Source organism: Pseudonaja textilis, chromosome 13 (genome assembly GCF_049901715.1).
Source record: "Pseudonaja textilis isolate UNSWEBS1 chromosome 13, rPseTex1.2, whole genome shotgun sequence".
In the NCBI taxonomy this organism is placed as follows: Eukaryota; Metazoa; Chordata; class Lepidosauria; order Squamata; family Elapidae; genus Pseudonaja; species Pseudonaja textilis.
The window spans coordinates 14,820,307-14,833,546 of record NC_142002.1 but is presented as its reverse complement, the minus strand read 5'-3'; the positions used below and the strand labels follow the sequence as shown (position 1 = coordinate 14,833,546).

The window sequence follows — 13,240 nt, the reverse complement described above, 5'->3', positions numbered from 1 at the left end:
TCTAGGCAAGAAGGAAACCAGTCAAAACCAGTCTTAGTATCAACAACTTCCAAAGCCCCCTAATAAAATGCCAACTCTACATCCCTGAGGCTGAGTCCTGTGAAATAAAAGGAATTTATTTAATTTCCAAAGATAAAACTAACAAATGATAGTTGCTTTCTTCTCATATACATACTTCACAGCTTGCAGTTTAAAATTGCTTTTAGGCAAAGGTGCAATTTATCCCACCGGCTTCTGTTTCGCTTGTACAGTACAGCACATACACGAACACTCACAAGAGGGAAAAAATAATAATAATACAATTCATCAACACTGAAGTACACAGACATCGGCTGTTTCTCTTAGTAAGAATGTGTTGGCTTGTTTAGAACAGAGAAAATACGTCTAGATATGACAAGAGCTAGTATATTACAAGCAAACAAGAGTGACCTCTGCATAGTTTATACAATTACGCTGCGGAAGTTGGTTTAAATTTGTCAACTCTTTCTTAGCTGGCCAGGTGGAAGGCTGATATCAGTTTCTCAAATGAGCAGTGGATATGTTTGCTACTGCATTTTCCCATAGTATTATTCAATTAAGTGTTGTGTGTGTATGTGTGTATGTGTGCTTACTGGCCCAAATAAAACTCAAGTCATGATGAGATGCTAGCTATAGTTTCTTGAAAACTTTTGGTGTCCACAATACATTCCTGTATCAAAATGACAAGGCTGAAAATAAATAGAGGGAAGAGGAGGAACACTAAAAGTAGAATGTAGTATGAGATGAAGGTCTTCAGAAAACACACAAGTCCTTTCCTCCTCCGTCATCTCTTCTGTCACTTTTCCCTCTTGATTCTTCTTTCATCCAGGGTACTGAGAAATGAGGACACTCACAGCAAACGAGGGGCTAAATATTGCACAAAGATACGCTGGGAACATGGAAACACCAGGATTTGATTTTGGATGGCAATATTATGGTTCAAAAATGTTGACCATCCATAGCGATCAACATGAACGTGCAATTTTGGAAAAAAAAGAAACTGATACTATAGTAACTGCGTAATGTAGCGTATCTCGGTTATTATGTGCATTGATGCTAACTGGAAAAGGATCTCAACATTAAATAAAATTAAAAAATCAACAAACCCTCAACATTAAATTAAAAACAATAACCCTGCTGAGCCACCAAATCATTCCTCATTGCACATTAGCCCACAAATAGTGCATTCGTCATATTGTCATTCGTTATAGGACCCCAAGAAATGATTACGAATATAAAAAAAAAATAACACCATAAAACTTACACTCCCTCAGAAATCCTTATCTCCCCTTTCATAACCAGAAGGGAAACAGACACTATTCAAGTGAGGGAGGACATGACAGTTGAAAGAAGAACACTGAAAAGGCCCACTATGTATCCCCCGGAAAAATCTAACTCTGAAATAGGGCATGCTTTCCCCAACAAACCACGATTGGTGCCCCTCCTAGAGTGCGCCACTGCAGTGCTTGGAACAATATGAACGTGCGTGTGTAAACCTTGCTCTTCCTGCTACTTCAATACTGGTATTAAATGTTGCACTAATTTCTCGGGAAGCCAAGTGTATTCTGCATTCCTTGTAACTCTTGAGGGAAGGCCAGGCCTTCTCCTTTCGATGGGGCGGCTGCCGAGGCTACATAATGTCACAGAGGTCTGAGGGGATATTGAAAGCGTTGGGTAAAACCCTCATTTTCAGAGTGCCGTCTGCGCCGCAGGAGAAAATGCGATTGCCCGGAGCCATTTCGATCTGCATGACTCCTGTACTCAGGTTGCGGAAAATGGATTGCTTAGCGTGTTCGTGTTTGAAGGAATGGATCAAACTGTAGCCGGTCAGTCTCCAGACCTAGGGTAAAAATGTTTTTGTTAAAAAGTAGACAGGCAGGAAAACCCGACAGTCAATATCCAGGAACTGACTTGTTTAACTATTGTGGAGTCCTTGGTGTCCAAGATCAACCAAGCTCAGAGAGGATCAAGGACTCTTCTCTGAGCTTGGTTGATCTTGGACACCAAGGACTCCACTGTTCAACCCTGAGCTAAAAATTTTCTCTTCTATTGCTTAACTGTTGTCTGATGAATGGATGAGCTGTGGTGGCGCAGTGGTTAGAATGCAGTATTGCAGGCTAATTCTGCTGACTGCCAGCAGTTCAATCCTCACTGGCTCAAGGTTGTGTCAGCCTTCCATCCTTCCAAGGTTGATAAAATGAGGACCCAGATTGTTGGGGCCAATGTTCTCTGTAAATTGCTTAGAGAGGGCTGTAAAGCCCTGTGAAGTGGTATATAAGTCTAAGTGCTGTTGTTATTGGTTCAGACCTTCCTTATAATTAGGAATCAAACTATCAAACTATCCACTATCAAACGGATGGAATAACAGAATTGGAAGGGACCTTGGAGGTCTTCTGGTCCAACTCTCTGCTAAAGCTGGAGACGCTAAATCAATCTGGACAAATAGCTGTCCAATCTTTTCTTAAAAGCCCGCTGTGATGGAGCACTCATAACTTCTGGAAGTAAATAATTCCACTAGTTAACTTCTTCTTGTCTTGCTTTCAGGTGCTTTGGAAAATAGTCTGACGCCATTCTTTGTGGTGGCCCCTTATATATTGGAACACGGGTATTATGTCACCCCTCGTCCTTCTTTTCATTCAACTACTCTTAATGTTAAGACCTTCTTCTCTGTGCCATCCCTTCAGGGACATGGAAGGGCCATCTTGGTCTTCTCAAAGCTCAACTTCACTCATTCCCTCCATCTCCCTTCCTAAGACTTGGCTTCCAGCCCTCAATCCCTCTTGTTGTCGTTCCTGGATTGGAAAAGTGGACAAACTCACCTTCACGTTCCCTTCTGCAGAACCTGTGCAGAAACATTCTTCTGAGGAGTCCAAGGCGAGGGCCTTGATTGCAGAATCATGTGCCTGAAATGTGTGAAGGGCTTGCCTTTGCCGAATGTCAAAGATGGAGATATGGCCTTTCCTGCCTCCGGAAATCAGCAGCTGATGTTTCGGTGCATACTGAAGCACTGTGGCGCCATGTTCATGACACGTGAAGGCTAAGAGGGAAGACAATCATCCAGAGGGTTCTTAGAAATGGTCCTAAGCCTCAACATGTCCCTCAGCTGAGTAATGTAAGAACAAGGGAAGTCAAGGAGATAGCAAATAGGTGGAACTTGTATAGCTGTATCAGCTTTTCCCATCCTGGTATCCTTCAGATATGTTGGAAAAACAATCTGCAGAATTGTCCCAAGGGTGCTCTACAAAAGGCAGCAGGTCTTTCTTGTTTTTGCTTGAAGACCTGTTTTGCTACTTCAGAACTGAAGAAGCTTCTTGGATAAGTGAAATGTCTTCAAGCAAAAAGAAGGAAGTCCAGTCGCCTTTTGAAGAAGCACCTTTGGAACAACTATGACCTGGATGACTGAGAATCTCCATCGACAATCTGCAGAACTCCCTAACTAGCATCTTGGTTCATCTAGTTCAGTGGGGGCTAACCTTTTTGGGCTCCTGTGCCAAAAATTGTGTGTGTGCTTGCCCCAGAAAGCAACACGCGCACAAGCCCTACCCCCTATGCATAAGAACGTAATTCCCCCCCACCGCTCCTTTACCTGCACTGCGTCTCCCAGCTGATTTTTGGCCCATTTTTGGCCTTTTTTGGCCTCCTAGAGACTTGAGGAAAGCTTCTGCAGGCTTTGCAAGCTGAAAAAATGGGCCTGTTTCGTCACTTCTGGTATTTCCAGAAATATAGGAAGTGACAAAACGGGCCTATTTTTCGGCCTGCAAAGGCTTTCCTCAAGCTTCTGGGAGGCCGAAAAAGGCCTCAAACGGGCCCAAAATCAGCTGGGAGGCACGCGCATGAGCAGTGAGGTGAGTTTGCCTGCGGCTCGTGTGCCAGCACAAATGGCTCTGTGTGCCACGCCTGCCATAGGTTCGGCATCATGGATATAGTCTGTGGGCAATTGTCCTAACATATCTGGTGGGCAGCATGTTGACACAATTTGATTGTGGGTTGACTGTGGGAATATAGATAATCTATATTCCTATTTTTCAAAGGTGTCTCCCAACAATCTATTTTTCTAAAGTCTACTTTGAAATGCATCTGGAGTGTACATCAGAGGCAATATTCATAGGATATGACTTGTCCAACCATTGTGTATGGATTAAACCCTAGTCATCTAGGTTCACACAATGTGCTAAACCATGATTCACCAACTAGAGCGGCAGGACTGACATAACACACATACAAGCAAGCCCACCTTATGGCTTAGGACAGGAGTCTTCAAACTTGGCAACTTTAAGACGTGTGGACTTCAACTCCCAGAATTCCCCAGCCAGCATAGTTTGGCTGAGGAATTCTAGGAGTAGAAATCCACAAGTTGTAAAGTTGCCATGTTTGTAGACTCCGGCTTAGAATGTCTTCTGAACCTGGTTACATTCAGAAAGCTATTCTATTTGCTAGAAGGTAGAAAAAAACAACAACCAACATTTGGAGGATGAGGAGTGCTTTCAGATGATTGAAATTACACAATTATTTAACCCATTGCTGTCTTCTAATGTTAGCTATGCCCAAATGCAAATTCCAGGCCAATCGAAGAGCAAGAAAAATGAACGATAAAACAATGGATTGAAAGCCCCCCACCCCCAGGTGACTGCAGTGGTAAAAGGAATGCATTCTGATACTCCGCATTTCTGTCTCAGGGTAAGCCTGCAAATTCAGGATTTGTTTTCTTTTTAAAAGAAAAGTTCAGACTGCAATTGAAAACCTGGAGCCCCCTTTCCTGCTTCTTCCCCCAAATTCCTTTGCATCTTCAGAAGAAGAAAAAAAAAATCCATCAACCACTTCTGTCAGGGACAGCTGGTTGCTCTCTTAACTTTTCATATTCTCTGGCCATGCACAGATTATGGGTCCTAGAAGCTATCTCCTCCTCCTCCACATTTACGCATGGCTTGGGCTCTTATCATGCTGATTAGCTGGTGTTTTGTCTGCTTCAGAGACAGGCAAATTCTGCCGACTCTCTTTCCAGATCTTTCCGAGCGGAGGCTGTGGGGCAGGAAGCAATGGCTCACTCAAGGAGAGGAAAGGAGAAGGGAGAGGTTGGTGAGTGCCAAGTTTTATAATGGAAGTTTTCAAACGGATCCGGTTGATTCGGGAGGGTTTATAGGCCACCAAACTTCTGAAGGAAGACTTTGGTTCTGCCTGTGAGAAACACACAGGATGGTTAAGGGAGCAGGATAGAAAGTGGGGGACTGGGAGTTCTAGTCCTGCCTTAGCCCTGAAAGACAGCTAAGTGACTTTGAGTCAATCACCAGGGGACTGGAAATTCTAATCCCACCTTAGCCATGAAAGCCACCTTTGGGCCAATCACCAGGAGACTGGGAGTTCTAGTTCCACCTTAGCCATGAAAGCCAGCTGAGGGACTTTGGGCCAATCACAAGATGACTAGGAGTTCTAGTTCCGTCTTAGCCATCAAAGCCAGCTGAGTAACTTTGGGCCAATCACAAGGCGACTAGGAGTTCTAGTTCCCCCTTTGCCATGAAAGCCAGCTGAGTAACTTTGGGACAACCATCAGGTGACTAGGAGTTCTAATTCCACCTTAGCCATGAAAGCCAGCTGAGGGACTTTGGGCCAATCACAAGGTGACTAGGAGTTCTAGTTCCGTCTTAGCCATGAAAGCCAGCTGAAGGACTTTGGGCCAATCACAAGGCGATTAGGAGTTCTAGTTCCCCCTTAGCCATGAAAGCCAGCTGAGTAACTTTGGGCCAACCATCAGGTGACTAGGAGTTCTAGTTCCACCTTAGCCATGAAAGCCAGCTGAGGGACTTTGGGCCAATCACAAGATGACTAGGAGTTCTAGTTCCGTCTTAGCCATGAAAGCCAGCTGAAGGACTTTGGGCCAATCACAAGGCGATTAGGAGTTCTAGTTCCCCCTTAGCCATGAAAGCCAGCTGAGTAACTTTGGGCCAACCATCAGGTGACTAGGAGTTCTAGTTCCACCTTAGCCATGAAAGCCAGCTGAGGGACTTTGGGCCAATCACAAGATGACTAGGAGTTCTAGTTCCGTCTTAGCCATCAAAGCCAGCTGAGGGACTTTGGGCCAACCATCAGGTGACTAGGAGTTCTAGTTCCACCTTAGCCATGAAAGCCAGCTGAGGGACTTTGGGCCAATCACAAGATGACTAGGAGTTCTAGTTCCACCTTAGCCATGAAGGAATGGAAAGCCAGCTGAGACTTTGGGCCAATCAGGCAGGTGACTAGGAGTTCTAGTTCCAGGAACTGACTTGTTTAGCCATTAAAGCCAGAGTCCTTGGTGTCCAAGATCAACCAAGCTCAGAGAGGATCAAGGACTCTTCTCTGAGCTTGGTTGATCTTGGACACTCCACTGTTCAACCCTGAGCTAAAATTTTTCTCTTCTATTGCTTAACTGTTGTCTGATGCATGGATGAGCTGTGGTGGCGCAGTGGTTAGAATGCAGTATTGCAGGCTAATTCTGCTGACTGCCAGCAGTTCAATCCTCACTGGCTCAAGGTTGTGTCAGCCTTCCATCCTTCCAAGGTTGATAAAATGAGGACCCAGATTGTTGGGGCCAATGTTCTCTGTAAATTGCTTAGAGAGGGCTGTAAAGCCCTGTGAAGTGGTATATAAGTCTAAGTGCTATTGTTATTGGTTCAGACCTTCCTTATAATTAGGAATCAAACTATCCACTATCAAACTAGCAGAATAACAGAATTGGAAGGGACCTTGGAGGTCTTCTGGTCCAACTCTCTGCTAAAGCTGGAGACACTAAATCAATCTGAACAAATAGCTGTCCAATCTTTTCTTAAAAGCCCGCTGTGATGGAGCACTCATAACTTCTGGAAGTAAATAATTCCACTAGTTAACTTCTTCTTGTCTTGCTTTCAGGTGCTTTGGAGAATAGTCTGACGCCGTTCTTTGTGGTGGCCCCTTATATATTGGAACACGGGTATTATGTCACCCCTCATCCTTCTTTTCATTCAACTACTCTTAATGTTAAGACCTTCTTCTCTGTGCCATCCCTTCAGGGACATGGAAGGGCCATCTTGGTCTTCTCAAAGCTTAACATCACTCATTCCCTCCATCTCCCTTCCTAAGACTTGGCTTCCAGCCCTCAATCCCTCTTGTTGTCGTTCCTGGATTGGAAAAGTGGACAAACTCACCTTCACGTTCCCTTCTGCAGAACCTGTGCAGAAACATTCTTCTGAGGAGTCTAAGGCAAGGGCCTTGATTGTAGAATCATGTGCCTGAAATGTGTGAAGGGCCTGCCTTTGCCGGATGTCAAAGATGGAGATATGGCCTTTCCTGCCCCCGGAAATCAGCAGCTGATGTTTCGGTGCATACTGAAGCACTGTGGCGCCATGTTCATGACACGTGAAGGCTAAGAGGGAAGACAATCATCCAGAGGGTTCTTAGAAATGGTCCTAAGCCTCAACATGTCCCTCAGCTGAGTAATGTAAGAACAAGGGAAGTCAGGGAGACAGCAAGTAGGTGGAACTTGTATATCTGTATCAGCTTTTCCCATCCTGGTATCCTTCAGATATGTTGGAAAAACAATCTGCAGAATTGTCCCAAGGGTGCTTCTACAAAAGGCAACAGGTCTTTCTTGTTTTTGCTTGAAGACCTGTTTTGCTACTTCAGAACTGAAGAAGCTTCTTGGATAAGTGAAATGTCTTCAAGCAAAAAGAAGGAAGTCCAGTTGCCTTTTGTAGAAGCATCTTTGGAACAACCATGACCTGGATGACTGAGAATCTCCATCGACAATCTGCAGAACTCCCTAACTAGCATCTTGGTTCATCTAGTTCAGTGGGGGCTAACCCTTTTGGGTTCCTGTGCCAAAAATTGGGTGTGTGCTTGCCCCAGAAAGCAACACGCGCACAAGCCCTACCCCCTATGCATAAGAACGTAATTTCCCTTACCTGCACTGCGTCTCCCAGCTGATTTTCCACCCATTTTCGGCATTTTTTGGCCTCCTAGAGACTTGAGGAAAGTTTCTGCAGGCTTTGCAAGCTGAAAAAATGGGCCTGTTTCGTCACTTCCGGTATTTCCGGAAATACCGGAAGTGACAAAACGGGCCTATTTTTCGGCCTGCAAAGGCTTTCCTCAAGCTTCTGGGAGGCCGAAAAAGGCCTCAAACGGGCCCAAAATCAGCTGGGAGGCACGCGCATGAGCAGTGAGGTGAGTTTGCCTGCGGCTCATGTGCCAGCACAAATGGCACTGTGTGTCACGCCTGCCATAGGTTTGGCATCATGGATATAGTCTGTGGGCAATTGTCCTAACATATCTGGTGGGCAGCATGTTGACACAATTTGATTGTGGGTTGACTGTGGGAATATAGATTTCAGCACTAAACAGTGCTGAAATCTATATTCCTATTTTTCAAAAGGTGTCTCCCAACAATCTATTTTTCTAAAGTCTACTTTGAAATGCATCTGGAGTGTACATCAGAGGCAATATTCATAGGATATGACTTGTCCAACCATTGTGTATGGATTAAACCCTAGTCATCTAGGTTCACACAATGTGCTAAACCATGATTCACCAACTAGAGCGGCAGGACTGACATAACACACATACAAGCAAGCCCACCTTATGGCTTAGGACAGGAGTCTTCAAACTTGGCAACTTTAAGACGTGTGGACTTCAACTCCCAGAATTCCCCAGCCAGCATGGTTTGGCTGAGGAATTCGAGGAGTTGAAATCCACAAGTTGTAAAGTTGCCATGTTTGTAGACTCCGGCTTAGAATGTCTTCTGAACCTGGTTACATTCAGAAAGCTATTCTATTTGCTAGGAGGTAGAAAAAAAAAATAGATAACCAACATTTGGAGGATGAGGAGTGCTTTCAGATGATTGAAATTACACAATTATTTAATCGATTGCTGTCTTCTAATGTTAGCTATGCCCAAATGCAAATTCCAGGCCAATCGAAGAGCAAGAAAAATGAACAATAAAACAATGGATTGAAAGCCCCCACCCCACGTGACTGCAGTGGTAAAAGGAATGCATTCTGATACTCCGCATTTCTGTCTCAGGGTAAGCCTGCAAATTCAGGATTTGTTTTCTTTTTAAAAGAAAAGTTCAGACTGCAATTGAAAACCCGGAGCCCCCTTTCCTGCTTCTTCCCCCAAATTCCTTTGCATCTTCAGAAGAAGAAGAAAAAAATCCATCAACCACTTCTGTCAGGGACAGCTGGTTGCTCTCTTAACTTTTCCTATTCTCTGGCCATGCACAGATTATGGGTCCTAGAAGCTATCTCCTCCTCCTCCACATTTACGCATGGCTTGGGCTCTTATCATGCTGATTAGCTGGTGTTTTGTCTGCTTCAGAGACAGGCAAATTCTGCCGACTCTCTTTCCAGATCTTTCCGAGCGGAGGCTTTGGGGCAGGAAGCAATGGCTCACTCAAGGAGAGGAAAGGAGAAGGGAGAGGTTGGTGAGTGCCAAGTTTTATAATGGAAGTTTTCAAACGGATCCGGTTGATTCGGGAGGGTTTATAGGCCACCAAACTTCTGAAGGAAGACTTTGGTTCTGCCTTGTGAGAAACACACAGGATGGTTAAGGGAGCAGGCTAGAAAGTGGGGGACTGGGAGTTCTAGTCCTGCCTTAGCCCTGAAAGACAGCTAAGTGACTGAGTCAATCACCAGGGGACTGGGAATTCTAATCCCACCTTAGCCATGAAAGCCACCTTTGGGACAATCACCAGGAGACTGGGAGTTCTAGTCCTGCCTTAGCAATGAAAGTTAGCTGAGTGACTTTGTGCCAATCACTAGGTGACTAGGAGTACTAGTTCCACCTTAGCCATGAAAGCCAGCTGAGGGACTTTGGGCCAATCACAAGGTGACCAAGAGTTCTAGTTCCACCTTGGCCATGAAAGCCAACTGAGTGACTTTGAGCCAATCATCAGGTGACTAGGAGTTCTAGTTCCACCTTAGCCATTAAAGCCAGCTGAGGGACTTTGGGCCAATCACAAGGTGACTAGGAGTTCTAGTTCCCCCTTAGCCATGAAAGAGTGACTTTGGGCCAGCCGTTCTCTCTCAGCCCAACTCACCTCACAGGGTTGCTGCTCTGGGGAAAACAGAGGAAGGATTATTAGGCATGTTCACCCCTTAAGTTATTTATAGAAACAATAAGGCTGGGATACATGGATGAAATAAACAAAATAAAGCTAAATAAAATAGGATTCCCCTTGAATCATTTTACTTACATCAAGATGTTTGGCAAGAAACCTACCATGTATGAGGTTGTTAGAGGATGACACCAAGGTGTCCCACAAGCACACATTTCTATAAAAGAAAACACACCCATGTAAGATCGTTAGTGCTCAACAGTCACTGAACCAGGAGCAGGTGGTTACTGGTTCACACCGGTTTGGGTGAACCGGGTGTTAATTTTATATCTGGTTCACCGAACTGGCAGTTGCAACGACTGGCTGGCCCTTCCCAGCCCCTCCCCTCTCCTCCGTGAAGTCTCCACACAGCCTATTTTGGATCCCAGGTAAGTGCAGGGCTCAGGGAGGGTGAAAAACGGGCCACCTGGAGGCTCCAGAAGGCTGAAAAATGGCCCTGTTTCTGGCCTCCAGAGGGCCTCAGGACACCAGGGAAGCCTCCAGAGTCCAGGGAGGGAGAAAACGCCTCCCCCAGGCCAGGCCCACGATGGCCACATCCACCCAGCAGAAAACCAGTTGCTAAATTTTTTTGAAGTTCACCCCTGCACCAAACCCACATGGGGTGACTGTCCCCGCCCGACTTGTTTTTCTGAACACACCGGTTGTCGTTGGACTGTCCAGATGTGGCCACTAGACTCGAAGAGGTAACGAAGGCGAAGTCACTTGTGGTTTTGCTGTGGCACTGCCAACTCTGTAAAAACAACAACACAAGAACAACACCCACAGACACGGTGCGTTCAGTGGTCGGGTACAAACCACACATCCTACATTCAGATGGTCCAGCCATCCCATCTTCTCAAGCCAAACAACTGGAACCCCCACGAGAGCTAACAATTGCCTATATATATATCTGTAACAGACGAACACAATACAGAAGCCTGATGGTGGCAGATGAGATTCTGCCGAAACGTTGCTACAACTTTAAAAGCACAACTACAATGATGTGGGAAAATACCCGAACAAAGCTGAATGCCATACATGTAAGTACCCGCGAAAACTTAAGAAAACATACACACATACATACATACATACATACATATATATATATACACATACACACATATACATATATATATTCCCAGCTGTAAAGCCCAGGGAATGAAAAAAGGAGCTTAATTAACACTCTCATTCATAATTATAATCTTTTTCTTGCAATCGCTAAGGGGAGAGAAATCTAATTAAAATATGACACTTGGAAAGGACAAGATGTTTCCCTCGTCTCTGTGTACCATCTAAAATGGATTTCAAGGATTAGAAATCAATGCACATTATTGGCCATCTGGAAGTTTTGCAGCTGATAGGATCCAAAAGTGGAGCGATGAAAGTCCAGAAAATAAATAAATAAATAAATAAAAAATAAGCAAGCAAACAAGCAAGCAATTTGGCGGGGAGGAGGCAGAAAAACACGGAAAATAATTTTCTGCCAATGTTGGGTGATTCGTTCCTTCCCTCCTCTGAATTTTTCCGAGGTTTTCCTTCTCTAGATCTTCTCAGCCCTATCAACAAGCTTTAACTTCTATCTATCTATCTATCTATCTATCTATCTATCTATCTATCTATCTATCTATCTATCTATCTATCTATCTTCCAGTAGTATTTCCCCCTTCTAGGCCAGATATAGCTCCCGAAATTGTCTTCTGATTTCCAAAAGTTCAACAAATGGACATTCTATCACAGGGATGGCTAACCTTTTCAGCACTGAGTGCCCAGGGGTGGGATACGACAGGGTTAACTACCAGTTCGTTTGGTCATTTACGAGGTTGGGTGATTTACGATGTGCTTCCTGCACGCTGCCGGCCTGAGCCTGTAAATCGTCATCAGCATGCCACGTGCAGAGAAGTAGCCTTTCAAAAAGCCCCTTTTCCCTGCTTTTTTAACTGCAGCGATGCCTCGCACGGCAGCTGAAGTTGAAAAATCAGGAAATAAAGGTCGGGTAAGAGCCCGGGCGGGCGGGTGGGCCAAAACATCAGCAGACATAGAACCGGTTCTATGTCTGCTGCTCTTCAGAGCTACCGGTTCTACAGAGGTGGACAGACCCAGTAGAAACCCACCCCTGTGAGTGCCCAAAGCACCTGCGTGCGCGCATCCCGAAAATGCAATGCGTGCGCATCTCCGTGCATGCGCCCTGTCCCTGCGCATGCACCCTCCCTCCACGCATGCACGTTCCCTGTGCATGCATGCAGGTCCTCTGTGCATGTCTCCTGCACATGCCCCCAGCCACCCCTCCCTCATACGCACAGCAGATACCCAAAGACCAGCTGGCTGGCGGGAGGTGTGCGTGCATGCATAGCAGAGCTGAGCTGGGATGACAGCTTGCATGCCCGCAGAAACGGCTCTGTATGCCACCTCTGGCACGCGTGCCATAGGTTCGCCATCATGGCTTTATCGGATGAGAAAGAATGGAATGACTTGAGGTCTCCCAAGAAGACACCAGAGCAATGTTTCTCAGCCTGGACAACTTTGTGATGGGTGGACTTCAACTCCCAGAATTCCTCAGCAAGCAAGCCGGTTAGGGGATTCTGGGATTTGAAGACCACAGGTCTCGAAGTTGCCAACACCGCACCAGACAGGTGCAATGCTTATAGACGTATATACTGTAAATATGCACGCACGTTTGACTAACAATTAGATTCTAATAGCTTGGAGAGCAAATGGGGGCTTTATATAGTTCTTATAGAGTGGGGTGGAACTAGAAAATTCAGACTCATTTAATACAAATTGCCCAGCAATCTTACTTTCCTAATCTGGCTGGATGTCCACTTCATCAGATGGGTTAATAAAGTAAGATTACTGAGCAATTTGTATTAAAGGAGCCTGATTTTCCAGCCCTTTCTCCTCTATTTTCTACGTGTCTCAATCGAAAGAGAGAAGCAGAATTTTTTTTTAAAAAAATGTGCAGATTTCTCCTGATTACTTACCAGATAGGGTTTGGGATTACTTGAAGTTTGGTTTACTTGCCAAATGCTTAAGAATCCTTCTCCGTCAGCCACCCCACACTGCAAGAGACAGATTTCATGCATTCGTGGCTCTGTAAGCATATGCTCCAAAAAGCCACTCATAAATGTT

General features: G+C 45.1%; 1 protein-coding gene across 1 annotated transcript in view; it reads right to left on the bottom strand.

Annotated features, from left to right (window-relative positions):
- Positions 1 to 95: 95 nt before the first annotated feature.
- Positions 96 to 13,240, bottom strand: part of DMXL2 (Dmx like 2) — an 81,435-nt gene continuing 68,290 nt past the window's right edge. The window contains 5 exon segments of the mRNA XM_087941888.1: positions 96 to 1,858; positions 2,838 to 3,055; positions 10,240 to 10,292; positions 10,774 to 10,865; positions 13,093 to 13,170. Coding sequence (XP_087798014.1) covers positions 1,649 to 1,858; positions 2,838 to 3,055; positions 10,240 to 10,292; positions 10,774 to 10,865; positions 13,093 to 13,170 — 651 coding nt within the window. The 3' untranslated portion in view covers positions 96 to 1,648.